The 27,331-nt window shown below is 46.2% G+C and overlaps 1 protein-coding gene across 4 annotated transcripts in view; it reads left to right on the top strand.

The window, feature by feature from the left end:
- The first annotated feature begins 13,336 nt into the window (after positions 1-13,336).
- Positions 13,337-27,331, top strand: part of SKIC8 (SKI8 subunit of superkiller complex) — a 16,661-nt gene continuing 2,666 nt past the window's right edge. Inside the window, exons 1-10 of one of the 4 annotated variants that reach the window (XR_012415237.1) lie at positions 13,337-13,384; positions 17,518-17,568; positions 18,280-18,307; positions 19,955-20,060; positions 20,436-20,608; positions 20,986-21,118; positions 23,131-23,279; positions 23,518-23,611; positions 24,832-24,925; positions 27,096-27,188. Coding sequence is in view for 2 of the 4 variants with exons in the window: in XM_005560203.4 (XP_005560260.1) it covers positions 18,281-18,307; positions 19,936-20,060; positions 20,436-20,608; positions 23,131-23,279; positions 23,518-23,611; positions 24,832-24,925; positions 27,096-27,188 (755 nt within the window). In the remaining 2 variants the exon portion in view is untranslated. Of the gene's footprint in view, positions 13,385-17,517; positions 17,569-18,279; positions 18,308-19,935; positions 20,061-20,435; positions 20,609-20,985; positions 21,119-23,130; positions 23,280-23,517; positions 23,612-24,831; positions 24,926-27,095; positions 27,189-27,331 lie in introns of all 4 variants that reach the window. The other 3 variants (XR_012415236.1, XM_045395875.2, XM_005560203.4) reach the window with 3 other exon arrangements.

Here is a 27,331-nt window from a genome sequence, read left to right as displayed (position 1 = left end):
ATTTTCTTATTTTTTATAGAGACAGGATCTTGCTATGTTGTCCGGGCTGGTGTTGAACTCCTGACCTCAAGCAATCCTTCTGCCTCAGTCTCCCAAAGTTCTGCGATTACAGGCGTGAGCCACCGAGCCAGCCTAAAGCCCCCTTTGAAATGCAGACACAAAGCAGGAAGAGTGGCAGAAAGGATGCAGGGAATGCCAGCAGCCAGGAAGCCATAGCTGACCACTCACGGAAAGCCTGAGCACAGTATTAGAGAGACAGAAGACTGTGGATGGGAGTGGGCATCTGGGGACTAGGCTCATATCCCCACTCTGCCCTGGCCCTCTGGGGGATCTTAGGTCAGCCAAGTCCTTCCCTGAGACCCTACCTTTCAGCAGAATGAAAGACTCAAAACAGGAAGCAATGATCCTATCACTATTCGCTCCCATTTATCAAGCACTCCCTGTGAGCCAAGCACTGCACTAAGTGCTGCTGAGCCCTCGTCTTATTAATCTTCATAACAGCCCCCAAGAAGAAACTGTCTTCGTTTTACAGGTGAGGCTGGGCTCATGGCTCACACCTGTACCCGCAGCATTTTGGAAAGTCGAGGTGGGAGGATCGCCTTAGACCAGAAGTCCAAGACCAGCCTGGGCAACACAGTGAGACCCTGTCTCTACAAAATAAATAAAAAATAAAATTTTTTAAAATACAGATAAGAAAGCTGAGTTTCAAATAGCTAGTTACTTTTCTTACAAGTGGCTGAACCCAGCTTAGAACCCAACCTCTGGGCATGCTCCTGGCTTAGGGACAAGGATAAGAGGGGACCAGAGAACAGACAGAGAATCCCAGGTTCAGCCAGAAAGGGCAGGTCAAAGTGGGTCCCGAGTGGGGAGGCCCATTAGTCACCAGGCCCCTTGGCCCTTGGAGAGAGGCACAGCGCAGAGGGAAACAGCCCACCTCCCAGCAGGTCTTGCTGAAGACCCTCCATTCCCTTCTGAATCTCTACCTCCAGCCCCACCCACAACTGGGTCCCTTTGGTCCCTCCTATAGGAGTAGCCTCACCCAGGTGGCCTTAATCTGGTGGTCATGGAAATTTCTTTTTTTTTTTCTTTTTTTCTGGGGGTGGTGGGTGGGCAGAATCTTGCTCTGTCGCCCAGTCTGGAGTGCAGTGGTGCGATCTCGGCTCACTGCAAGCTCCGCCTCCTGGGTTCACACCATTCTCCTGCCTCAGCCTCCCGAGTAGCTGGGACTACAGGCGCCCACTACCACGCCCGGCTATTTTTTCTTTCTTTTTTTTTTTTTTTTTTGTATTTTTAGTAGAGAATGGGTTTCACCGTGTTAGCCAGGATGGTCTCAATCTCCTGACCTCGAGATTCGCCCACCTCAGCCTTCCAAAGTGCTGGGATTACAGGCGTGAGCCACCGCGCCCTGCTGGCCATGGAAATTTCAACAGCCCTGGGCCCGGAGCCCAGCTTGCTCTGCCCTGCTCCCCAGAGTCCCTTTCTAGTTACATGTCCTGGAGCTAGGTCATGGGGCTGGGTCACCTCCCTTCAGCATATAGAGACCCTGCTAGTCTGTCACCTGAGTTCATCTAATCCTGAGGCTCCCCCTCCTTCCTCTCAGAGTGGCCTTGTCCATCTCCACTCCAGGACCTGGCAGGAGAAGCACAGAAAGAGCCTGTGAAGAACCCCGGACTGAGATGGCTGAGGGCTCGGAGAAGGATTCCCAGGGCATTGGATGGCCACCTGGATTTGCAGATTCACAAAGGAAGGACATTGTTTGATGGGAGAGGAGCCAGATCATAAGGAGTGTGAGCATTGAGGCCAGAGAGGAGGGCCTCACTCCAGCCCGCAGCCCTCAAAAGCCCATGGGCTGCTGCCTGCATCTTACAGTTGTGCACAGCAGAAGCCCCCAAGATCTGGTTGCTGAGAGGGCAGAGGTACAGGGCAGAGATCCTGGTGTGGGTTGGGTAGATATCAGAGGGTGAAGGAGTCCAGCATTGGAGCTGTCCTGGTTCGAAGGTTCCTTCAGTCTTTTGCAGTCCTCCCGACCACAGCTCAGCAACAGGAGCAGGCTGGTGGTGATGGGTGGCTGGGGCACCACACTGTGCTGCTGGGGCCCACTCTACCAGCCCTGCATTTGGCTGTTCAGCTATGGCTTGTACATCCCTTGGGACTGGAGGCTTATACCTCCAAGGCAGCCCCTACCCCTGTGGGATGGTTCTGCCTGTGAGAAAGACCCTTCTTCCTACGAGTCCAGGTGCTTCTCTGTGGCCTGTCCCTAGGTCCTGGCCCCGTTCGAGGTCAGAAACTATATGCACTCCCTCGGAGCAGCATAGCCCGACTGAGGTCTGCCCAGCAGGCCCAGCACCCACCCCGCCTCCGTCTCCCAGGTCTCTGCAGGCCAAGGATGCTGTTATTTTTTAGCCATTCCATGGAGTATGACCTCCTCATTCACCTGAAGCACTGCCTCTCCTCTAGGACCTCAGTTCGGCAGGATCCCCGTCCTCCTGACTGAGTGCTCAGAGCAGATATTCTGCAGTCTAGAGGCCTCTATTACTTGGTTTCCTGTTCCCCACTGATTCGGCAGAAGCCTGGAATTGAAGTCCGTGGAGGATCTGGGTCAGTTTCTTTACATCTAGAGCTTTTTCAGAGAATAACTCAGTTCTTCAGGCACAAGACGCCCCCAGTAGCAGCTACTCCCTACACCAATGTGATGAGTTCCCATAGACACACCAGCCCACCCAGCACAGGCCCCTCACTGACCTCCCAGCCTCCAATAGGTCCCCTGGTTCCTGGCCTTCTCCCCAGGGCTGCAAAAGGCTCTTTGGAGTATCCCCATTCCAGATCCCTTCTCACCCCTCAATAAATCATCTCTGAAGGCAAGGGAGTGAGAACTTTATTTGCACGACAAAACAAAAGAAACAAAACAAACAAAAAAACAAATTGGCTGAATTTATCAAAACAGTAGATTATTTGCAATCATGGGTACTTGGAAACTGTATCAGCCTGGATTCCCCCTAAAGCAGAGCCTGAGACAAAGAACCCAAGCAGGGAGCTTTCTTAGGAATTCGATCCCAGGGAGCAGGAGTGAGGGGCAGGGGCGAAACAAAGGAAGAAGCAAAAGCCAGATCAAGGATGCATTGCTGAGTTGGCCACCAGCGCTGAAGGGCCTGTGTCAAGCATCTCAGAACTGTCCCTCAGGGGCCAAAGGGGAAATATTTACTCATCAGCTTCAGTCTCCCATTGGTCAAGGCTGTCCCACAGGCAAGAATTCTTCTGGGTGAATGTGGAGTGGTTCCCAGGGCAGGAAGATAGAGGTGAAGACTAGGGGAGGGAAGGTGCTGTCAGCTCATGCTTGAGCAGAGCTGGCTGAAATTTGTGCAGAACGGACCCCAGGGTAGTGGCTGCACTAAGAGAGACGAGGCTGAGAAGACGTGTCGTGATGCACATAAAGTGTCCTATGCAGTAGTCAGCTTCATCGCGTGTGACACAGGCAGCTCACAGCTAATGTGACAAGCCTGTGGGAAGGACACTGGTCAAGAACAGCTGAAGTGGATCAGAAGGTCAAAACTGGAAGGAAGTTGGGTGTGGTGTCTCACGCCTGTAATCCCAGCACTTTGGGAGGCCGAGGCGGGAGGCTCACTTGAGTTCAGGTGTTTGAGACAAGCGCGGGCAACACAGGGAGACTCTATCTCTACAAAAATAAAAATAAAATAAATTAGCCAGGCATGGTGATGCACACTTGTAGTCTCAGCTACTCAGGAGGCTGAGGTGGGAGGGTTGCTTGAGCCTTAGAGTTTGAGCTGCAGTGCCAGTGATCACGCCACTGCACTCCAGGCTGGGTGACAGAGCAAGACTCTGTCTCAAAACAAAAACTGAAGGAGTCCCAGAGCCAATGGATTCACGGGACAGACAGCTAGGGAAACTGAGGTCCAGAGAGGGTTCAGGCAGAGGCAGGCTAGAAAGTCTCCCTTTCAGAGCCAGGGATGGTTCCTGAGGCCATCTGGGTGACTTGCCAGCTTCATGCCTGGCACACATTTAGTGATCAAAAATGGGAATGATGACAACAATGACAATAATAGTAATGGCTCCTGATATGAGGTTCCCTGTTCTGGCCGCTAAGCCCCTTGGCCTCCAGGGGCACTTTTGAGTGTAACTGCACAGCAAGGTCTCCACATTCTTTCATTCTTCTGCTATTAATTTTAGTGCAATGGCAGTCAAGGAGTTAAAGCAGTGCTTTCAGCTGGAGATGCCAGCTCTGGCACCAGGATGCGCTGGAGACTCACATCTAATGGGGGGACTGGACCTCAGCTCCCTCTCTGAGTTAAGGGCTGTGTGTGGAAAGAGCTTTGTGGTGAGGCTGTTCTAAAGCTACCTTTGGCTTCTTGAATTCCCTTTGTCCTTCAGAAATGCATTTGATGCAGGAGTCCTGGGACTTTCCCAAGCTTTCCAGCTTGGGGCTACCACCTGTTCACCCTGGCAAGAGACCCTGGGCTCAAGCTGTGGCAGGAAGGGATTTCCAGGTTCTGTTGGAAACATCATGGCGGTGAGTTCTCTTCCTAGAGCTCCTTTTGCCCCCTTGCCTCCCAAGTGCTGGCCTCTCTGGGTCAGCACTTCCCTGCTATCCTGCCTTTCCCACCCGGCTCTCAATTCTTTGACCCCCCCCCACTAACTTTGTAAATAAAAATCCCTATATTTTCAGCTCTTTCATGGTCCCTTATTCCAACCCTGCTGTCACCACAGCTAGCTCTCTGTATAGGACAGTGCTTCCTGGTAGCCTCTGGAGGGAACACTGCAGGTATGCACACCTGGATCGAGAGTGACACCCCCAGCAACATAACAGAACCACTCAAGGGGATGCTGGAGCTGGTACATATCAGCTTACCAGAGCAAATTGTACCTATCAGTCAGCAACTTCCTGTCCGTGGCTTGAAATAGTCCTTGGGGCATGGTGGTGGGGGCCTGTAATCCCAGCTACTCAGGAGGCTGAGGCAGGAGAATCACTTGAACCCAGCAGGCGGAGGTTGCAGTGAGCCAAGGTAGCTCCACTGCACTCCAGCCTGGGCCTGGGCAACACAGTGAGACTCCATTTCAAAAATAAAAGAAATAGCCCACAGGAGCCGTATTTACACTATGGGAATCAGCAAATGCTATAAGCCAGGTTTAGGGTTTTTCTCTGAAGAGCCTGTTGTTAAATACTTACCAGCACACCACTAACCCCTGATTCTCCTCCTTCTGCCCCTTTGAGACTCTCACCATCCAGGTAGACCTCCGGCTATGGTTTGAATGTGTCCCCCAAAGTTCATGTGTTGGAAACTTAATCCCCAAAGTGACAGGGTTAGAGGTGGAACTTTTAAGAGCTGATTAGGACGTGAGGACTCCACCCTCATGAATGGATTCGTGCTGTTATAGTGGGAGTGGGTTCCTTATAAAAGGACAAGTTCAACTCCTCTTGCTCTCTCTCTCTTCTCTGTCTCTCCTCTCCTTCCCCTACCATGCTGTCTCTCCTTCTCCCTCCCTTGCCCTTCTGCCTTCTGCCATGGAATGACACAGTAAGAAGGCCCTTACAAGGCACCAGTACCTTGATCTTGGACTCTCCAGCCTTCAGAACTGTGAGAAAAGAAATTTCTTTTCTTTCTAAATTACCCAGTCTTGGCCAGGCACAGTGGTTCATGTCCGTAATCCCAGCACTTTGGGAGGCCGAGGTGGGCGGATCACCTGAGGTCAGGAGTTCAAGACCAGCCTGGCCAACATGGTGAAACCCCTCTCTACTAAAAATAAAAAATTAGCTGGGCATGATGGCACACACCTGTAATTCCAGCTACTGGGGAAGCTGAGGCAGGAGAATCGCTTGAACCTGGGAGGCGGAGGTTGCAGTGAGCTGAGATCACACCACTGCACTCCAGCCTAGGAGACATCATCATCATCATCATCATCATCATCATAAATGACCCAGTTTCAGGTGTTCTGTTATAGCAGCACAAAACAGACTAAGACCCACCTCCTTTACTTTCATCATCATGCTCACCTACCAATCTCTTCTATCTCATTCATTGCAGACAGTGGCACTAGCTCACAGCTTCCCAATTCCTGCCACCCTTCAGAGGCTTACAGCCTCCTCCTGGCAGGCCCACCACCCTGGCTTCCTTGGCTCACCCTCCTACACTCTCAAGTGCCTTGGCAGCCATCTTTTTCGGCCCGACTTTGCTGCCTCCTACGTGAGTAGGTAAATGTCACCTATGTCCAGAAAGTGATGGCATGAACCCCAACTACAGCAGAATTTCATGCACAGCTAGGCTTCACGGTCCCTGACCCCTCCCCCACACATAGGACCTGATTCCCTTCAGTTGTACTTGGGGTCCCCCAGGGGTATGACGCAGTCCCCCAGTGTGGGGTGAGTCTACTCCTGTTCCTGCCCCGTTTTGAAGGATGTGGGCACAGTGGAGGGCTCAGGCCCTGGATTAGCCCATCCTGTCTCTGGGCCATGCCCACAGCCTGCTCAGGGCCAACAGTCAGGCTGCATGAGGACTCAAGGGGTCTGAGTTCTGCTCCCTACTCCGCCACAGCTTTACCAGGTGTTCTAAATTAACCACGTGCTCCCTCTATGCCAACTATTCTATAAAATGGGGATACATAATTCCTAGACCTCTTAGTAGGGAGAATCAGAGGAGCTAGGACTTTTTCACTGGAAAGTCGATCTTGGTTGAAGATGACTTAGAGTCCTGGTGAGAAAGAGTCACTGTGAGCTCCTTGAGGGCAGGGATTTCATCCAACTCCTTTGAGTATCCTCAGCCTGGCCCCATAAAGGCCCAGTTGGTGGATGCTGGCAGAATAGCCAAGGACTGAAGGTGACCGCCAACCGCTGGTCAGCAGCTGGTGAATAGAATTGAAACCCCACCCTGAACAGTTGCTGGGTGCAAAGAACTTAGTCCTGCAGGCCATGCTCCCAGGCTGCAGCCCCTCAGTCAGGTATGTACAGAGGATGGGAGGCCTCAGCTGCCCCTGGGCAGGACGCTCTCTTCCCGGCTTATTCCTTCTGCTGTAACTCCCTTGGGGATCTCACTTCCAGAACCTACAAGTGTGGTCTGGGAACCACACTTTTGAAAACCACTAGAGATTGAGGCCGTGGTGTTAAGAATTTTGCTTTCAAGGTGAGGAAGGTGAGGTCTAAGTTGCCTTTACTAGGGGTCCCATAATGATTCAAGAGCAGGAATTCACTGCCTCCGGAGTCCGGAGGAGCCCGGGAGGGCAGGTACTTGCTCTCCATCAGCAGGTGCCAGCCAAGTGGCCATGCGTAGGCAGTGACTGCCACCCTCTGGCCAGCCATGGTAAAGCCCCTGGCTAGTGGCTCCACTGTGGTGGTCTGTGTTCCCGACTGGGAACTGTCAAGGAACCCTGATTGCAGGGTAGGAAGCCAATTCCAGGAGGTTCCCTGATTCAGTATCGGTAGACCAACTGAAGAAAGGAGTGATGTGTCCCTGTGGGTTTGGATTTGAATCCAGACTCCCGCCTCTGGCCCCATGATTGTCCTGCCCTTACCTTCTCCATACCCCTTTCCTTCCTGTGAGCTCCTGTTTCCCGGCTTTCCCTCCCCAATACTGTGGAATTAGGAACAAAAGATCAGCTACACTCAGTTCAGCTTGGGTTTCCATCCTTACTCTGCCTTGCTGGCTGAATGACCCTGGAGAAGCCACTTTGCCTTTCTCAGGGTCAGTTTCCTTCTCTGTGTGAAATAGCGATATTTATTTCTCAGGGTGTGGCCCAGTCCATACATCCACCATTGGAGCCCTCCCAGTGTTTGAAACTAAACTGAAACTAAAATATGAAGACATTAGTGTCTCCAAAGTGGAATGTGTATGCCCCAGACGGTGAGCAAGACCGTCTGGAGTATGGGAAGAAAATATTAGATCTTCTGATATTTATTTTTATCTTGTCCCTCTTCTATTTTTATATTTGTTTTATAATGTACATAAATATTATAGTAGTATAAATACATATATATTTATAAATAATGTACACATAGAATGCAGATGTAATGGTAATGTTACAGGATCTTTGGAGGGGTATGGGGGCTATTGATTTTCTTCCCGGGGAGCTCCTTTGCCTGAGTTCTTGTCCTGTGTCCAGGAATAATGAGGTACTCAAAGAACTTATTGAGTTTAGCTGTTAAGCAGCTCAGAGAAAACCCACAGTGGGTAGCTCCTCTGAGCAAGTCATCCCATGGAGTGTTCAGCTCTCAGCAGACAGGAGGCCTGAAGAGGGTACCTCCCCTCTGCCCAATGGTCATCCTGCCGCCTGCTGCTCTCAGCAGAAAGAAGACCCAACCCTGAAGAGGGGAGCTGCTCTTAGCAGAGGAAAGACCTGCTCCTGGAGAAGGAGGCTGTTCTGGGGGATCCTCTCCTCAGGTCATTTGGAAGTCTCTACAGGAGGAGGGGGCCTCCTCTCGCAGGTCCTTTGAAAGTCTCCTCAGGTCTCTGCAGCTCTGGCAGACAGTAGCTCCTCTCTACAGCTACTCTTCCTGCTGTGTCTCTGTCCTCTCCTGCAGTTTGGCTGAGCCCAGGGCTTTTATGGACCTCAGACAGGAGGAAGTGTGTGCCGATTGGCCCATTGGCAGCCATGGGTGGGCCTGGAGGAGGCACTACAAGCTCCCACTCAGGTCTGCGGGACTGGCAGCCTGGTCCCCAGTCTTCAGTCCCTCCCTGACCTGAAGATGGGCCTTACTGGAGACCCACCCCCTTCTGCCCAGGAATCAATCTGCCTCCCACTGTCATTCATGGCCTCTGGGGTTTGGCCCCAAGCCCTGTTCCAAGATCAGAGCAGGGATGTCAGCTGAGAGAGGCCAGGCAGCAGGAACAGACACCCCCAAGCGACTGAGGGGGAAGGAGGGGCAGTGGGGTCCTTTCTGGGGTCCACGAGGGTGCAGGCTGCAGAAACTCTCGGGGTCCTGCACCTAGGAGGGCAGATCTTGCCTGCTGCCAGCCCCCTCCAAGAGCACAGGGAGGCTCGGATCCACAGCCGCAGTTTGGGCAGTTGTAGCCTCGCCCAGGAGGGTGGGGATCCTGCCTGCTCCGTAAAGCAGGAGGCCTGAGTCTGCAGCTGCGGTTTGGGCGGCTGCAGCAGCACCCGGGGTGCTCTCCCCAACTCAGAAGGGGCGAGGCATCCACCGGCATGCAGCCCCGGCTGTGCCTCCCCACCACAGCCCTGTGATGGCAGCAGCTACTGCATCAATAGTGTAAACATTGGCCGGACGCGGTGGCTCACGCCTGTAATCCCAACACTTTGGGAGGCCAAGGCGGGTGGATCATGAGGTCAGGAGATCGAGACCATCCTGGCTAACATGGTGAAACCCCGTCTCTACTAAAAGAAATACAAAAAATATTAGCCAGGCGTGGTGGCGGGCGCCTGTAGTCCCAGCTACTTGGGAGGCAGGAGAATGGTGTGAACCCGGGAGGCGGAGCTTGCAGTGAGCCAAGATTGTGCCACTGCCCTCCAGCCTGGGAGATAGAGCGAAACTCCATCTAAAAAAAAAAAAAAAAAAAAAAAAAAAAAAAAAAAGTGTGAACATTTTGAACTGCACGCATTATTATATCAAGGAGTGGCATATCTTGCATGAATGATCTCTTTTGTGTTTAGGTATTCTAAACACTCTTAATGTGAAAATGAAGTGCATGTAGCAAAGACCTTTTACTATATGAAACTTTACAACACTTGTAAAAAATTAAATTTGGTTTGTGCACAGTGTAACGTTTCTCCTTATATTGTCCAAAATTACACACGCACAAACACAAACCGTTCACCCTAATTAGGCGTTGGCCTCAACCTACACATCTGGGACTGTTCTATTAAACTGCTGCCAGAATCTTACATCCAGTTACCTCCACTTTCTAGAACGTATTCTGTAATAATGCTATCAAAACCAATTTCTACTCCATACGGACTTTTTTTTTTTTTGCAATAGCAATTAAAATTTTTTCTTCCAAAAGAAAAAAACCCATTGTTCTGAGACAGGATTCATAGACTTCATCAGATGCCTGAGACATCCACAGTTTAAAAAAGGCCAATTATTCTAGCTTTATAGTCCCAGTGCTAAGGTCATGCCAGTGATCCCATATGCCTGGCCCTCTGGGGGGGATGGGGTGAAAGTAGGTACTTATTACATCCTTTTTGAATGAATGGTTTGGAGTTCTTTTCATAATTATAGAATTATAAAGCTAGAAAGTCTTTAGTACTATGATTTTCAAAGTGTTTGGTCATGACTCCTAGCAAGAAATGGATTTTCATTTGTGACCCAGTAACCTCATGGGTGAAACAGTTTTTATAAAACATGATGTAACTTTACTATGTATGAGGTACTCTTATATCTTCTATTCTACTTTTTTCTTAATGTATTCCATTTCTCTTTTTTGAGACGATTAATTGAATTTTTATCCAAAACAACTTGCTTCAATTGAAAATTAATAGTAGCAGATTTGGGAGCAAATAAACAGAAATGGAAAGTCTTAGTATTTGGCTTAATTATTCTACAAGCACGCTGATCACATTTATGCTTTTTTAATTTTAAATTTTAATTAAATTTTAAGTTAAAAGGCATAAATGTGATCAGCGTGCTTTTAGAATAATTTGAAGGTGTGGTATTTATAGTTAATGTGTAGAAAAGAAAAAAACCTCACATAACCCCAGATCACACAAATTAAAATTCACTTAGTCATACAGTTGTGAGCACTTTTGACAGCCAAAATTTCACCATTCTTAAAGTGGGAGTCTTTCAAAAATACTTCTTCATATTCAAAAGCTAAAAGTTAGAGTGAAGATAGCCCAATTATCTTGGTGTGGGAGAAGTTACATAATAATCTATTTCCAAAACCCACAAAAACCCGTAAATGTCACCAACAAAAAACAAAGCAGCGGATTGGCCAAAACCAAGGCAACTGGTTATACCGGAAGGCGGCAGATCACTCATTTAACTGCTAAAAGCCATTGCTTTGTAGTACTGTTAATTCCTTCCCGCACTTCGGGAACCCACATCGCAGCCAATGCAGGGTCAGTTTCTGTGTATTTAGCTCTGTGGAATGTGCCAGAACACCAGTCAGCACTTAAGTCAATCTAAAGGAAATTCTCTACGTTTGAAAATCATCTCACTGGCTTCATGATATAATTTGTACATTCTTCCTTAGCTTCAGGGGCACATGCCTGCCCCCTGGTCCAATAGATCCAAAACGGTTACAAGGATATCTTGACTTATAGGAGATGCCACAAAAGAATTTTGACAATTCAGTCTTGAAGTCTGCTCACTTTGACCCAAACTTTCTAAGCCAGTGACATGCAGAGGGTCCACCTGGACCAGATGAAATTTCTGTGGACAGAGATGTCACAGAGCTGGGAAGGAGAGAAATAGCTCTCCAGTCAATGTGAGTGAGAAAAATTAGTCATATCACTTCGAAACATGTGAACTTGAGCGTTAAGGATGCTGGCATGCAGGGAAGTCACGTGCACAACAGAAGAGTTGCAGGATGTCTTCTCTTTTGTGTTAATGTGCGATTACTGAGGACAAGAGAATAGGTCCTGGGAGATGTGGTGTATTTGCCAATTTCTGGTCACACACAGCCTCCTCAAAAAGCCCCTAAAGATGGCCAGGCGCAGTGGCTTACGCCTGTAATCCCAGCAATTTGGGAGGCCGAGGGGGTGGAGCACCTGAGGTCAGGACTTTGAGACCAGCCTAGCCAACATGGTGAAACCCCGTCTCTACTACAAACAAAAAATTAGCCGGGCGTGCGTGCCTGTAAAAATGGTGGTGCGTGCCTGTAATCCCAGCTACTGGGGAGGCTGAGGCAGGAGAATCACTTGAACCCAGGAGGCAGAGGTTGCAGTGAGCCGAGATTGCACCACTGCACTCCAGCCTCGGCAACACAGCGAGACTCTGTCTTAAAAGAAAAAAAAGCCCCCAAAGATGAACTTCACTTATTTGTAAGTGGTCTAATAGTCCTCCATCTCTCTTTATATTTATATTTTTGAACTTTAAAACTAGTTTTTTTGAAAAATATTTTTTAGAACCAGGGTCTCACTCTGTTACCCAGGCTAGAGTGCAGTGGCCCAATCATAGGGCAGTCTCAAACTCCTGGGCTCAAGTGATCCTTACCCCTGCCTCCCAAGTAGCTAGGTCTACAAGTGCACACCACTGCGTCTGCAATTTTAAAATTTTTGTAGAGATTGGGTCTCACCATGTTGCCCATACTGGTCTTGAAATCATGGCCAGAAGCAATCCTCCCACCTTGGTCTCCCTAAGTGCTGGGATTGCAGGAGTGAGCCACCACATCTGAGCCACAGGGCGGCCTCGAAAATGGGGCATGAGCCTCTTCCCATCTCTTTTTTTGTTGTTGCTGTTCAAGACAGAGTCTCACTCTTTTGCCCAGGCTGGAGTGCAGTCGTGTGATCTAGGCTCACTGCAACTTCTGCCTCCCGGGTTCAAGCGATTCTCCTTCCTCAGCCTCCCAAGTAGCTGGGACTACAGGCATTTGCCACCACACCCGGCTAATTTTGTTTTTGTTTCTGTTTTTTCACTTCAGATGGGGTTTCACCACGTTGGCCAGGTTGGTTTCAAACTCCTGACCTCAAGTGATCCACCCACCTCCGACTCCCAAAATCCTGGGATTACAGGCATGAACCACCACACCCAGCCCCATCTGTTTTTTTTTTTTTCTTTTTTTGAGACGAGGTCTAGCTCTACCCCCCAGGCTGGAGTGCAGTGGTGTGATCACGGCTCAATGTAGCCTCAACCTCCAGGGCTTAAGGGATCCTCCTGCCTCAGCCTCCCAAGTAACTGGAACTACAGGCATGTGCTAAGTTTTTGGAATTTTAGTGGACACGAGGTCTCTCGCTATGTTGCCCAAGCTGGTCTGGAAATCAGGAGCTCAAGCGATCCTCTCACCTCGGCTCCCAAAGTGCTGGGATTACAGGCGTAAGCCACTCTGCCTGGCCCTCCAAAAAAAAAAATGCCAGTGACAACCTATTAAACTGATATCTGTCACGCTAATGGGTCATGACTAGCAGTTTGAAAGACAAAGCTCGATTTCACTGAATTTATTTTAGCAACAAATTTATTTTGCAATGAAATTGCAACACAAGCCCCTAAACCTGCAGTTGCCGGAAGCTAAACGTCTGCGCTTCCGGGAGCAAATTTCCAGCTACCACGCCTCTGGAAGCAGGGCGTGGCTTCCTCCCTCCTCTCTCCGCCCACTCGCCCTCGGCATCTTCCCCGCACCCGGCGTAGCGACGGCAGGGGGCGCTGCGGCGTGCTCCGCGCCGTGGGGGCGGGGCCGGCGTAATGCCCCGCCCCCTCGTTAGCTCATCTTTGCGCGTCGCAGTCGCGCTGAGCCCGGCTTCCGACGTGCAGGCTGGCAGTGCAGTGGTGAGTTGGAGCGCAGGGCCGTTGGGGATGGCTGTCATTAGGGCAGTTGACGGTCCAGGCCAGAGGGCGGATGAGCGAGGTTGGGCCCGACGCTGCCTGTAAGCAGGTCCGTTCAGGGATGCTGCAGGCCCTGGGACCTGAGGGTGGCTTCCGTGACTCCATTTGCCCTGGCTGTCCCTCGGTGTACGGGGCCTGAGGGGAGAGGGGGAGGCCCGTAGGTGGCCTCCTTTTGCGTCCTGAGGATGTTCTGGGCAGCACCGAGATTAGGGCTGGTTTCTCTGCGGAGGAGATCAGTTATCCGTAGGTGGGAGGACGGTATTAACCGAAGTTTTCCAGTAGTGGGCCACGCTTGTCTTCTTAGGTAGCGTGCTGGACAGATACAGACATCACTGGACGGGTACAGACAGAGGCTGGGTTCGCTTTACGCCAAGTACCGTGCAATACTGTGGGCTGTTGACTTGCCTGAGTAGTTTCATCGAGGCATCTGTAGTGTTCCTTGGAAACACTGAACCAGTGATGAATTCTGCCTGGGAAAATTAGGGAAAAGTTTCCCAAAGAGAGAAGATGGCAGGAGAGGGCTAAGGTCTAAAGTCTCTTAGCTCTGACCTTCATAAGACCCTGAAGTAAGAGGTAGTGTATCTTGGTAGCATATACTATAGATTGTATCCACCTTATAGTGTCCCTTGGGGGCTTCCTTAACCGCTTCTAAGCTTCCATTTTCTTATTAGAAAAGTGGAACTGATAATAAGAAAATAGTGCGAGGTGTACGTTCCAGTGGATGTTTGAAATCTTGGATAGTGAAGGACCCTGACTGACTTACCGTGGACCCTGACCACTTACCGTGGTTTACCTATGTAAAATTTTTCAACTTTACATAGGTTTATTGGGAAGTAGCCCCATTGTAAGTTGAGAAGCATCTATACTGTGTTTTTTCTCATACAGGTTACACATACATACCTATGATTACTTAGTTTAATTCGTAAATTAGGCACAGTAAGAGATTAACAACAATAATAAAATAGAATTATAACAGTGTAATAAAATGTATGTGAATGTGGTCTCTCTCAAAATATCTTACTGCACACTACTCACCTATTTTTGGACTATGGTTGACCTCTGGAACTGTGGAAATCAAAACCTCAGCTAAAGAACTACTGTACCTAGTAAATGGGGTTATGAGGTTTCAGTGAGCTAATCTTTGTGCGTTACTTAAAATAGGACCGGATTCATTGTACATCCTCAAATGTGCACTCATTGATAGAATCATACCCTTGTCTTTTGGAACCCGGGTTTTTGGAGGTTGACTTACCGCAAGCCTTACTTCTTTTTTTGTTTCTATCCATTGCCAAATGTGAGGCCCAGAATGACAGGGAAGAGGACAAGCCTGTGCTTCAGCAGGCAGAAGGCTGTGCTCAAGCAGAGGTTGAATACCATTCCCATTAGCCAAACTGGCTCGAGCGCTTTCCTGTCTTTCCTACCCTGGGCAGAAAGAACCCTGTTCATGGGTCACAAATGAATAAAACACTACCAATCTGTCTGTAATCCCAGCACTTTGGAAGGCCAAGACAAGAGGATAGCTTGAGGCCAGGAGTTCGATACCAGCCTGGGCAACATAATAAGACCTTGTCTTTACAAAACCAAAACAAAACATTACCAATTTGAGATCTTCATAGGCAAGGATTAGTTATAAATTGTTTGTTTGATTTTCTGTTATTGGAAAACCTTCGGCAGCTTTTTGGGCTGGCAGATTTAAAGAAAGTAACCTGAACCTGGATGCCTTAACTGTATGGTCCCTTAAACTGACAGTGGGTAGAACTGCGAGGGCCGTGAACTTGGATGAGAGGAAAAATTGCATCTTTGTTTCCTAACCTCCAACTGAAATTTAGCATTTTCTTCCACTATGAATGTAGGCAATAAATCACATTATTAGCACTGTGACTTTGTTATGAATATAAATTACAGATATTTTCATATCACGGTATTGTGTAAGCTCATTTACAACTTTGAAATTAGGGTAGTTATTAAATTTGCTTCTAGATTGCATATATAATGAGCCAATAAAGAAGCACATATGTTTTTGTATTTTAATAAAATTTTAGTATATAGTCTATCCTCATTATTTGTGGATTCTGTATTTATGAATTCACCTACTCACTAAAATTTATCTGTAGCCCCACATTAATACTTAAAATGCTTTTGTGGTCTTTGGAAGACATGACTTTTTTTCACATAAAAATTTTAGTCGCTTGATGCGCATGTTCTCAGCTGAAGTCAAACAAGGTGACACTGCCTTCTTGTCAGCTCTCATATTGTAAGCAAATGTCATTTTTGCAGTCTTTGGTGCTACGTTTTTCTCTGTGCTTTTTGTTGGTGATTCCACTGTTTGAGATAGCCCCCAAGCATTGTGCTGAAGTGTTTCTAAATGCAAGAAGTCTGTGATTTGTCTTAAGGAGAAAATATGTGTGTTAGATAAGCTTTGCTTAGGTATGAGTTCAATATTAATGAATTACTAATGTATATTCAGTAAGTGCCTTTAAACATAAACACACATAAAACATGATTATATATTGATTGGTTGACAAGAATGTGCCCAGAGGCTTTCAGGAACTGGTTTCCCAAGGAACAGTGGTTCTCTATTGGATAATTTAGTGTTTGTAGCAACTTCTTAGAACATAATTGTTGTGAATAATGAGAACCTACTGTAATTGGTTTCATTTCTAAACCTGTGTATTTTCTGTAAAGACATCCTGAGCCAGAGTCTGGTGGCTCACACCTGTAATCCCAGCACTTTGGGAGGCCCAGACAGGAGGATCGCTTGAGCCCAGGAGTTCAAGACCAGCCTAGACAACATAGGGAGACCCCCATTTCTATAAAAAATTAAAATATCCAGGCATGGCATGCACCTGTAGTCCCAGCCACTCAAGGGGCTGAGGTGGGAGAAGACTTGGCCTAGGAGGTTGAAGCTGCAATGAGCCATGATTGCACCACTGCACTCCAGTCTGGATGATGGAGCAAGACCCTATCTTGAAAAAAAGAAAGAAAAGGCCACTAAAGGGGGTCTATGGCACACACAAAGAAATAAGAACCATTAGCCCTTAATGTAGCCTGAGAAATTAGATCTATTTTTTTTTTTTTTTTTTTTTTTTTTTATTGAGACAGAGTCTTGCTGTGTCACCCAGGCTGGAGTGCAGTGGCGCAATCTTGGCTCACTGCAAGCTCCACCTCCTGGGTTCACGCCATTCTCCTGCCTCAGCCTCCCGAGTAGCTGGGACTATAGGCGCCCACTACCACGCCCGGCTAATTTTTTTTTTTCTTCTGTATTTTTAGTAGAGATGGGGTTTCACTGTGTTAGCCAGGACGGTCTTGATCTCCTGACCTCGTGATCCGCCCACCTCGGCCTCCCAAAGTGCTGGGATTACAAACGTGAGCCACCGTGCCCGGCTTTTTTTTTTTTTTTTTTGAAACGGAGTCTCGCTCTGTCACCCAGGCTGGAGTGCAGTAGCACGATCTTGGCTCACTGCAACCTCCGCCTCCTAGGTTCAAGTGATTCTCCTGCCTCAGCCTCCCAAGTAGCTGGTACTACAGGTGCGCGCCACTACGCCCAGCTAATTTTTGTATTTTTAGTAGAGTCATGGTTTCACCATGTTGGCCAGGATGGTCTCAATCTCTTGACACCGTGTCTCCCTCCAGCCTCTGCCCTTATTTACCTGACTATTGGCTCTTAAAGGCATTTTTGATTGAGACCTTTGCGTGTAACATAAGAACTTTACCATCTTTGGATTTCCCCTTGTTTGTTTTTAATAAATAATATTTAATATTAAAAGGAGAAGTGGTTTTCTTCTCTCTAAAAAGCAGCAAAGGACAGAGACTGGTTACTCTCTGTAGTCACACTTGAGGTGAAGAAACCATGGGATGGCGTTAGCTGTTAGTTGAGTCCCTAGGTTCAGAGGAAGAAAAAAGACCATACCACCTGGTAGGGAGTGTGAAGGAGGTTCCAGGGACTGATCCATAGAAGGGTGTCAGAACAACTTCATAATAAGGAGTTGCCTTATTTTCTTGGTCAAGGGGAACTTCCTGTGTGCCCTTCTATCCTGATGACACCCCTCACTGAAATCCTGGTGTTGTTTCCACAGAACTGTCTGGCCTTTTGCCCTTGATCCTTGGTTAAGGAAATGACCAACCAGGTAAGGCCCGTGTTGAAGGGAAGAACATCAGTTGGTCTCTTTGCCAAGTTCAAGTCCAGTAGGTTTTCTGGATGTGTAGTCAAGAAAGTAGCATCTTATTCTTGCCCTGCTCCTAAAGAGCTCGATGACCCTGGGTTACCTAGTCGCCTAGTTACCACAGTGTTAGGTGGGACTAGTAAAATGCAAATACTAAGAGGAGGACTGGTTCCTCTAAGTCTTTACCACAGTTTAGTGAGTAATAGAAGAAGCTTAAAAGATGTTGTACAAAAGAAAAAAACAGCAAGATCAGAATAGAAGATAGAACAGGAGAAACAGATCTTTGTAATAAGATTAGGGACAAAGTTAATAGACTGTTATGCATGCTGTGTGCCCTTATGCAGCTGCAAAATTTAAGCTGCGAACTGGACTCTGAGCTTCCTTGGTGAGCAGAACAGAAAAAGAAAACATAATTTATTGGTCTCTTGTTGGGTGAGTGTGGGTAGTAGGAAGAGGGAGAGAGTGTCAGTTTTTTTAATGCTTTTTTTCTGATAGGACTGTACAAATCTTGCATAAGTGGGGATCAAGGAGCTTGTAGGACGGCCAGGTTGACAGCAGAGGAAGTAACTAACACTGTAGTGACTCTATCTACTTGGGGAGGAGTGCTTTCTGGAGGCAACATGAGACATCTGAAATCTGACCATGGGTTTAATGTGGCTTCTGTTCTTTTTTTAGTATGGTATTCTCTTCAAACAAGAGCAAGGTAAGTAGCCTGCCTGTTTAAGCAATTCATCTGTGAAAAAAACTGTTGTCCCTGGTTTCTTTAAGACTTTTGTCATGCTGACCAGACATGCAGTTTTCAAGTATACTCACTTTGCGGAAGAATTGGCAGCTGAAAACAAATACTCTTAAAAAACAAACAACAACAACAAAAACCTGAACAACCAACTAAAAAAAAAAAGCAGTCATCATGATAGGTTGGAGGCTTCCAGGCTGAGGAAAATTTTCCCACCTGAGGAAGACATGACCGAGCTTCCCAGCTGGCGAGGTGGAAGAAGAAAATGCTTTGAGCCTCAAAACTCTGTTAATGCCGGCTCATCCAGGGAGGTGAACGTGAGCCTTTTTCTGAACTCAGAACTTGCTTTGGCCCTTAATGAAAGTGATGCCTATAATAGTGAGATGAATTTCTTTTGAGGCCACTGAGTGCATGGGGAGGGCTGGGAGCTGTGCAGCAGTGGCAGTGGCAGGGATGGGAGAGCAGGCCACAGGTCAGAGTGGGCTGGGATTGTAGCTAACCAGTGGTCCAGAGCTTTGTACCCAAAAAGGAGTCATGTCTGTGCATGGGCTACTCACCCATCTCATTTCTTCACTATAGCCTCGATGAGTTTAGGAAGGCCTAAGGAATTTGTGGAATGCCTAATCAAAGCTCTTCCTCTCTAAGTAGTGACATGTAGGTAGTTTGACATTTAAGCCAACAGCATCATCCAGGTTAGCTAGTGTAAGTAACTAGTAGGCTAATTGGGCATGCCAGTCAACTACCTTATATGTAGCTATTGTCATCCAGGTGGCAAGTTAGCAGGCTTGAGTTAGGTGGGGTTTGAAATAGAAGCCACAACTCTGTCTGTAATGCACAGCTGTTTAAGTTTAATGCCTTTATATTCATATTTTGGGAAGGTATCACTGGAGAATTGTTGCCAGGCAGAGGTAAAGCCTCCATGTGCACTTTGCACATTTTTACATCCACACCAGGTCTGCACATACAACGGTGTGGCCTACCAAACCTGCAGCTTACAGACTTAGATTTAAGGTAGACTTTAATTAATAGAGATTGGATTTGAATGCTAGCACCTCTCATTCCTTATCTATAAAATAAGGATATTAATAGTACCCACTTCTTAGGATTGTTGTAATAATTGGCCCATTAACCATAATAAAGATACTTGTGGGGAAAGGCAACTTAATATATGGAGGCTATATTAGGTATTTTCTTTTAGATCTATACTGTTTAGAATTGAACTGCCTACTCGTTTCCAAAGATCTTTACGGAGTATCTGTTACTGGGTTTAGGTCTTTTCTTGGTAGGAGGGGGTCTTTCCCACTGGTTTTACTTGTTTTAGCCAAGTGATAGCCATTGTAGACTCCTATATACCAGATAGCATGCTAAAAGAAAGGGCACTGGATTTAGAGTCCAAAGTACTACCATCCCATCTGGTAAGCATGAGATTTAGGGCAAGTAGCTTCTTCAGAACCTCCAATTTTCATATGTGGCCCCAAAATTTCAATAAAAGCTGTATAGGAAAGCACTTTGTAAAATAGTAAAGCAAATACAAATAAACGTTACCTTACAATTGTTGAACAGTATTTCAGCTTCATTAAGTCATATGCAAGAAGACTTTACTTTCCATTCTAGCCCATGATGATGCCATTTGGTCAGTTGCTTGGGGGACAAACAAGAAGGAAAACTCTGAGACAGTGGTCACAGGCTCCCTGGATGACCTGGTGAAGGTCTGGAAATGGTGAGTACCTCTCCCCTAACATACAGCCTTGGAAAATTGGGGGCTGAGGTTTTGCTTCTGAACTCGCCAGTTGCAGTCTGGGAAATACTTTTTTCTAGGCAAGAAATCTATAGCAATCTGGTGGTATAAAACAGCAGCTTCTTTTTCCCACTTGTTTTCCTGTTACTCTGTATTAAAGCCCTAAAGTTTAAAAAAAATCTTAAAGTCCTACATTGAAAACCTGGCAGCATTTGGTGTTCTGTAGCTCATTAACTCTTCTCTGATTCTGTATTTCATAGACCATTGGTATTGCATAGTCACAGGGACCCAGAATTTCAGATGCCAGGTAAAGTGTGTTCTGTGTGAAGAAATCCATTTCTCTGTCCCCTGTTGAAGGCGTGATGAGAGGCTGGACCTACAGTGGAGTCTGGAGGGACATCAGCTGGGAGTGGTGTCTGTGGACATCAGCCACACCCTGCCCATTGCTGCATCCAGCTCTCTTGATGCTCATATTCGTCTTTGGGACTTGGAAAATGGCAAACAGATAAAGTCCATAGATGCAGGACCTGGTAAGAGTTTTACTTGTAGGGGAGATAATGGAGGCTCATGATTTCTTTTCCAAAATCTTTAGGGATAGATGTGTTTTATAGCTCAGAATTTTTTGGTTTTGAGAGGGATGATAATGGGTGCATGAACTGTATTTCACATAATACCTTCAGTGGGGCTGGAAACAGCACTCTAATGAAACAGTCTGCAACTAAACGTGAGTATTTACACTAAGTGAGATAAATAAAGGCTATAAATAGCCCTGTGTCAATTCAGCTTAGATTTTGCTGCCAAATGAATTTTGGTAGTAAACCTGTGGAAAAAGCTAGTAGTTTCCAGAGCTTTTTGGATTTCAGAACTGCTGGTTTGGGGTTGTTGACCTGTATTTTGTGTTTTCCAGAGGTTCTCTATTTACCATATTCTGAGCTGATTCATTCACTGCCTTATGGAAGCCTAGAATGTAAAGCATGGGGTCCTTATAGATGTGTATCATGGTCATCTCTACTCATTTTGATTAAAGGGTGTGATTCCTGGTATGTGATACATATGAAACTTTTAAGAAACATCGATTTTTTTGTTTTAAGTACTGTCCATAATCTTGTCCATCAGCCTTGGTAAACATCATCTGAGATGACGGAAGTCAATGATGTCATAGGCTGACTAATGTGGAGCACAGAGGACATTTCAGGATTCTTTTGAGCTTCACATTTACTTATAAATGGCTGCACAACTTTCCCCAGCAGAACTTGGTGTGCCAGAACGGGTGGTAACCACTAGAGGGTGCGAATAGCCTGGCATTCTGTGGCACACCCCTTTGTGGGTTGATGATAGAAGAGCTGCTTAGGTGTTCCATGAACACAGTTCCCTGATTGATGCCCTGGATGGATTCACCTCCCACGAGTTATGCTCAGTAGCCACTCTAGGCTTTTCCTGTATTGGAAATAATGATGGTTCCAGAGTTTTTAAAGAGGCTGGGTTGTCTGGAAACTGAGTGCATTTTCCCTCAGAAGCAATATTTCTTGTCTGTAATTCTTACCACTGGAGCTCTTTTAAGAATATGCATACCCAGTCCATATTTTGGATCCACTGAATCATAGTGTTCGGAGTACGTGCGGTGGGATATATATTTGGAAAAAGCTACCCAGACGCACCCTGACTCCCCAGATGGTTGTCTTTACATGTGCCCTTACTCTGCTTACGTTACTTACAGAGGACTTGGGTCCCCAAACTATCCTGCAAAGTCCATTAAAACTCTAATATATAAGTATGGTCTTAAGAAAAGAGGAAGAGGCAGAACTGTTTCTACCTTTTCATCTTGGGCACCTAAGCTTTCCTAGGGGTCATAATGCTGGTGTCATTGCATGCTGGTTGCAGCCCTGGGCACGAGGCAGCTGAAGAAATCATTGCTGGATTGGTTCCAAGTAAAAGGATGGCGTATGTATCCAGCTCACTTTCCCTGATAAACAGTACCTTTTACTGGGTGTTGTCCAAGTGTGGCAAGGTTTTAGAAGTTACTGTTATGAATGAAAAAGACAGAAGAGGCCAGGCGTGGTGGTGGTGGCTCATGCCTGTAATCCCAGCACTTTGAGGGGCTCAGGCGGGTGGATCACTTGAGATCAGGAATTCAAGATCAGCCTGGCCAACATGGTGAAACCCCATTTCTACTAAAACATACAAAAAATTAGCTGGACATCTGGACGTGGTCGTGTGCACCTGTAGTCCCAGCTACTCGGGAAGCTGAGGCAGGAGAATAGCTTGAACTCAAGATTATACCACCGCATTCTGGCCTGGGTGACAGAGCGAGACTTAATCTCAAAAAAAAAAAAAAAAAAGATAGAAGAATGGAGTCTGAAAGTTGGGTTTATTTTCTTTTTGGATAGGACTCTGCATAAAACTAGACAAGGCCATTAAACAGCCAACAGTTATTTGGTCCAGTAACAAAAGCAAGCATTGCTATTGACAGCTGAAGAGCAGCTAAATTCATCTGAAGGTAAAACTCCTCAGATGAGTTTGGGTCTGATGAATGTAGGGAAAATGAACACTTAGTTTCTACCTATCTTGAAAATATGCATGGAGAATCTGAACCACCACAAAGGAAGAGAAAAAAAGAAGAGAGACAATCCCCAGTCATGGAGAAGTGAGAAAGTAGGAGGAAGCGAAGACCATGAGTGTACCAGTCTTTGTGTGGACATATGTTTTCATTAGGAGTAGAATTACTGGATATTATGGTGTTTGTTTTCACTTAAACTGTCAAACTGGTTTTCAAAGTGGCTGTGCCATTTTACATTCCCACCAGTGTATGAAGGTTCTGGTTTCTCCACATCCTTGCTAACACTTAATGTTGTCCTATTCTTATTAAAAAATTAAGAAACCCTTAAACTAAATCTAAACTTGATAAAGAATTAGCATCTTTACAACATAATTTTCTGAATCAGGACACTGCTACTCCAATTTAAAAAGATGTGTCTTTTGGTAAAACTTTAGTTTTTAAAATTAAGGCCAAATCTTTTCACACTGTATTTTTGTCCTTCTTTTTTCTGTTCAGTGGATGCCTGGACTTTGGCCTTTTCTCCTGATTCCCAGTATCTGGCCACAGGAACTCATGTCGGGAAAGTGAACATTTTTGGTGTGGAAAGTGGGAAAAAGGAGTATTCTTTGGACACAAGAGGAAAATTCATTCTTAGTATTGCATATGTAAGGAAACATTGCTCTCTTTTCTCCTTCTGATTCTTTCAGTTTGCCCTTCCAGCCTGTTGCAGTCCTTGGCACAGATTCTGCCTTGGTCTGGTCAGGCAGCTGCTATCTCACTGGTGTGGTTTGCCAGGTTGCTGGTTAGACCTGTAGACAGCAGGAGGTTTGCTTGAGTTTGGTAGGGATAGCTTAACAACATGGGGTCTGAAAGTGCTAATTTTTCCATATGTTCTCTGAACAGAGTCCTGATGGGAAATACCTAGCCAGTGGAGCCATAGATGGAATCATCAATATTTTTGATATTGCAACTGGAAAACTTCTGCATACGCTGGAAGGTATATATCATCATCTTATTTTTATAAACTTGGTTATCAAATCACAAAAGAAGAATTATTCTTTCATTAAAATGCCATTAAATGGCAAACGGGCATTAGATTTACAAAATATCAATCTCAGTTGGAAAACTGAAATGCCTCCAGGTTTTACTCTTGTCACTATAGGTTTGTTTTTTTGTTTTTCCTGTTAGAGACAGGGTCTTGCTCCCAGACCAGAGTGCATTGGTGTGATCATAGCTCACTGTAGCCTTGAACTCCTGGGCTCAAGGGGTCGTCCCACCTCAGCCTCCTGGGTAGCTGGGACTACAGGTGCACACCATGCTGTCTGGCTAGTTTTTAAATTTTTTGAGGAGATGGGGTCTTGTTATGTTTCCCAGACTGGTCTCCAACTCCTGGCTTCAAAAGATCATCCCGCTTTGGCCTCCCAAAATGCTGGGATTACAGACATGAGCCACCATACCTGGCCTGTCACTGTAGTTTTAACCTAGACATACTAATTCTTGTAACAGTGTTAAATGCTTGTTTGGGTGAACAGACTTACTTTTTATTGATTATATCATAATCTATCACATTATATATATGTGTGTGTGTTAATATTTATTTGCTATATGAATGTCTCATTTCTGTCATTTTGGATTCTGACGAACTTTGTGATTGAAAACAACTTTTTGTTGATAATTTGAAGGTGGATGAAAGTATTGTGCCCACTGTCCACACTGGTGGCCTCTGGAAAGGAGGACTGGGTAGCTAAAGAACAGGGGTAGATTGGAGGGAGACCTTATTACACATACTTTCGTGCGGTTTTGAATTCTAATCAAGTGACTTTATTACCTCCTCACATTGCTATAGTTTATCCTTTACACTGTAATAAAGGATTTGATAGGGAAATAACATCTTAATTTGTTCAACCTTACAAATCAGGAGCAATGTATATTTCCTTGTGTGGCCATATTTGTAGTAGAGAAGTTCTTTAAAGCAATGCATGCTGAGGGCAGGGAAGGGAACTAAAGAGAAATGGCTCCAGGAGGAGAGACTGGGGTTATGTGGATGTTTCGAGAACATTAAGATGAAAGGCCCAGTCAGAACTCTTGCTTTTCTGCCTGAAGCACCTGGGTATTTCAACTCAGTGGCTTGTAATCATTAAAAGGGACATTGTCAGTGGGAAGCTGAGTGAGGAGGCAGTGGTTCACCAGATTAACAAGGGCTTTTATGAATTTCAGGCCATGCCATGCCCATTCGCTCCTTGACCTTTTCCCCGGACTCCCAGCTCCTTGTCACTGCTTCAGATGATGGCTACATCAAGATCTATGATGTGTAAGTTACCTGTCGAGATTCAAGGTGTCTCCCTTACTACTGATGTCCGTCTTGTCCCCTTATTGTTACAAGGAGCCCTAGGGAGCAGCCCTAGTAAAGACCTGTGCTCAAGTCACATCGAACACCTTGACTCCCCAGGCGGTCCTCCCCCATTCAGCGCCCATTTTTAGTGTGTGTCCTCAAGGGCTGCTTGGAGGAGGATGTGCATGGGTTCCCTGGTAGGATCAGATACTTGCTACTTTTTCTTAGGCAGCCTGATTTTTGTGAGCTTACTGATTTCAAATTCTTTGGGATAGGTAAGTAATATACAGATGAGGAAATGGAGCCATGGGCTGTAGCTGGCCCCTGGGGACAGGAAAAAATTAGAGCATCTATTTTCAAGGGTAGGGCTGTTCTAGCAGACATGCCTCTGCCCTAATTAGGGAGCAGTCAGTTTATAAGCCTGCTACAGGTCTAGATGGGAGTGTTTTTGGTTTTGGCCTTTGACTATGAGTATAGAAGCAAGTTAATCATCCTCTTTCATTCACAGCCATCATTGTAAACCTGTGCAGACCCCCTTGTCTTCTTGTTTTCCCCCATCATCTTTAGCCCTAACTCCTATTCCCTACTGAGGTATCCCCTGTAATGTGTTGGATCTGTGTTCTTGATACTGTGACTCAGTGCTGTGGTCAGCTCTCCCTGCCAGGCGTGCCTCTGGCTCATTGCTCCTGAACGTGGCATTCTAATCCACTGCAGGTACATATCACACTCCGACCCTAGCCATGGTGCCAAGACCTCCTCCACCTGCACGTACTGCAACCCTGACCATCCGTGTGTGTTCTTTCAGGGGCCTGTGATAGTTGCTTGCGAGTTTAAACCTCACAGTAGGAACACTGCTCCTTCTAGCCACTTCTGGTTAAAATGCAGTTTTTTATGGCAAAAGATTATCAGCTAGACATAGAATTCTAACTGCAGTTTTTGGAATTAGAACTGAATGAGGGTGCTACAGCCGAGAGGGAAAGATATCTCTGTAGAGTTGTACTTGCCTGATAGTGGCAGAGGCAGTATAAATGCAGCAGTTCCTTACATTTGTGACTTTATGATTTCCATTGCCACTGTTTTATTGATCCTCCCGGCAACCAATGAGGTAGCAGCACAGATGAGTGTCCCCATTTTGCACATGAGAAACCCAAGCTGAGGTGGTGATTTGCCCGAGGAGGTGGTACTGAATGAAGACCCAAGACTGGTTTTTTTCACCCAATATTGATGCATTATTATTAATTAAAGTCCATATTTTACATTAGGGTTTACTCTTTGTGTTGTACATTCCATGAGTTTTAACAAATATATAATGACGTGTAGTCACCACTAACTACAGTATCACGCAGAATAGTTTCACTGCCCTGAAAATCCCATGCTCTACCAGATCATCCCTTCCTCCCACCTTGAGCCCCTAGCAACTACTGATCTTTTTACTAAGGCCCAGGACTTCTTATCCTCCCATGGTCCCACTGTATCCCACTGAGACTGCCTCCTGGCCCCTAACTGAGGTCTGCTCCACTCTGCTGGGTTCTGTGTTCAGGGGTAAAATTGCTGACCTCAGTTAGGCCTTATGGTGGTTCTCTTGCCAGAGGTGATTGGGTTTCATTTTTATTAAAAAAGTGAAAATAGCTGTTGTAATTAGACCTGTCTTGTTCTTGATTAGGTTTAAAATAGTCTCTCCAAGCTGCATCTGTCATAATGAATACATCTTGACGCTCTCCTTGGACTGGGAGCACTGGCTCCATATGGAAAGGCTGCCGGTGCAGGCAGGAGTCTGAACCTGCCCTTCTCCTGAGACGGCTTCCTTGCCCCGTTGGTTCTCAATTTCCTCATCTTAGGGGTTGGCTTGCGAAGCCTCTATAGTGTAGTTCTTTGTTCATTTTGAGCTTCAGCTCTTTGCTTGTTAAAGATTTTATTCTTGGCTCTTAGTAGCATCAACACATTATGGGTTAATGCTGCTATTAGAATTTGTCTCTAATGCATGATGCTACTTCATTGAAAGGGGAATTTGTGATATAGTATTCATGGTCATTATAAGGATAGCAGATTTGGTCCAGTTTATGGGCAGAGTTAATAATAAACTTTCTACTTCGGTGATTATACTCTAGAAATAAACATCTCAATTTTGTTTGAACCTTTCCCATTTCAGACAACATGCCAATTTGGCTGGCACGCTGAGCGGCCATGCCTCCTGGGTGCTGAACGTTGCGTTCTGTCCTGATGACACTCACTTTGTTTCCAGGTACTTAATGATTCTTAGCAGTTTCTAAAATGCTGGGGAGATGAGGGCAGTCTTCCTGTATAGATTGCCTTAACATTTAAAGATGTTTGACTCTTTTTTATTCAGTTAGCCTTTGTTTTCTGCAGTTCTTAAAATTTTTACTT

Source organism: Macaca fascicularis, chromosome 7 (assembly GCF_037993035.2).
Source record: "Macaca fascicularis isolate 582-1 chromosome 7, T2T-MFA8v1.1".
Classification (NCBI taxonomy): domain Eukaryota; kingdom Metazoa; phylum Chordata; class Mammalia; order Primates; family Cercopithecidae; genus Macaca; species Macaca fascicularis.
This window is presented reverse-complemented; position numbering and strand designations above follow the sequence as displayed.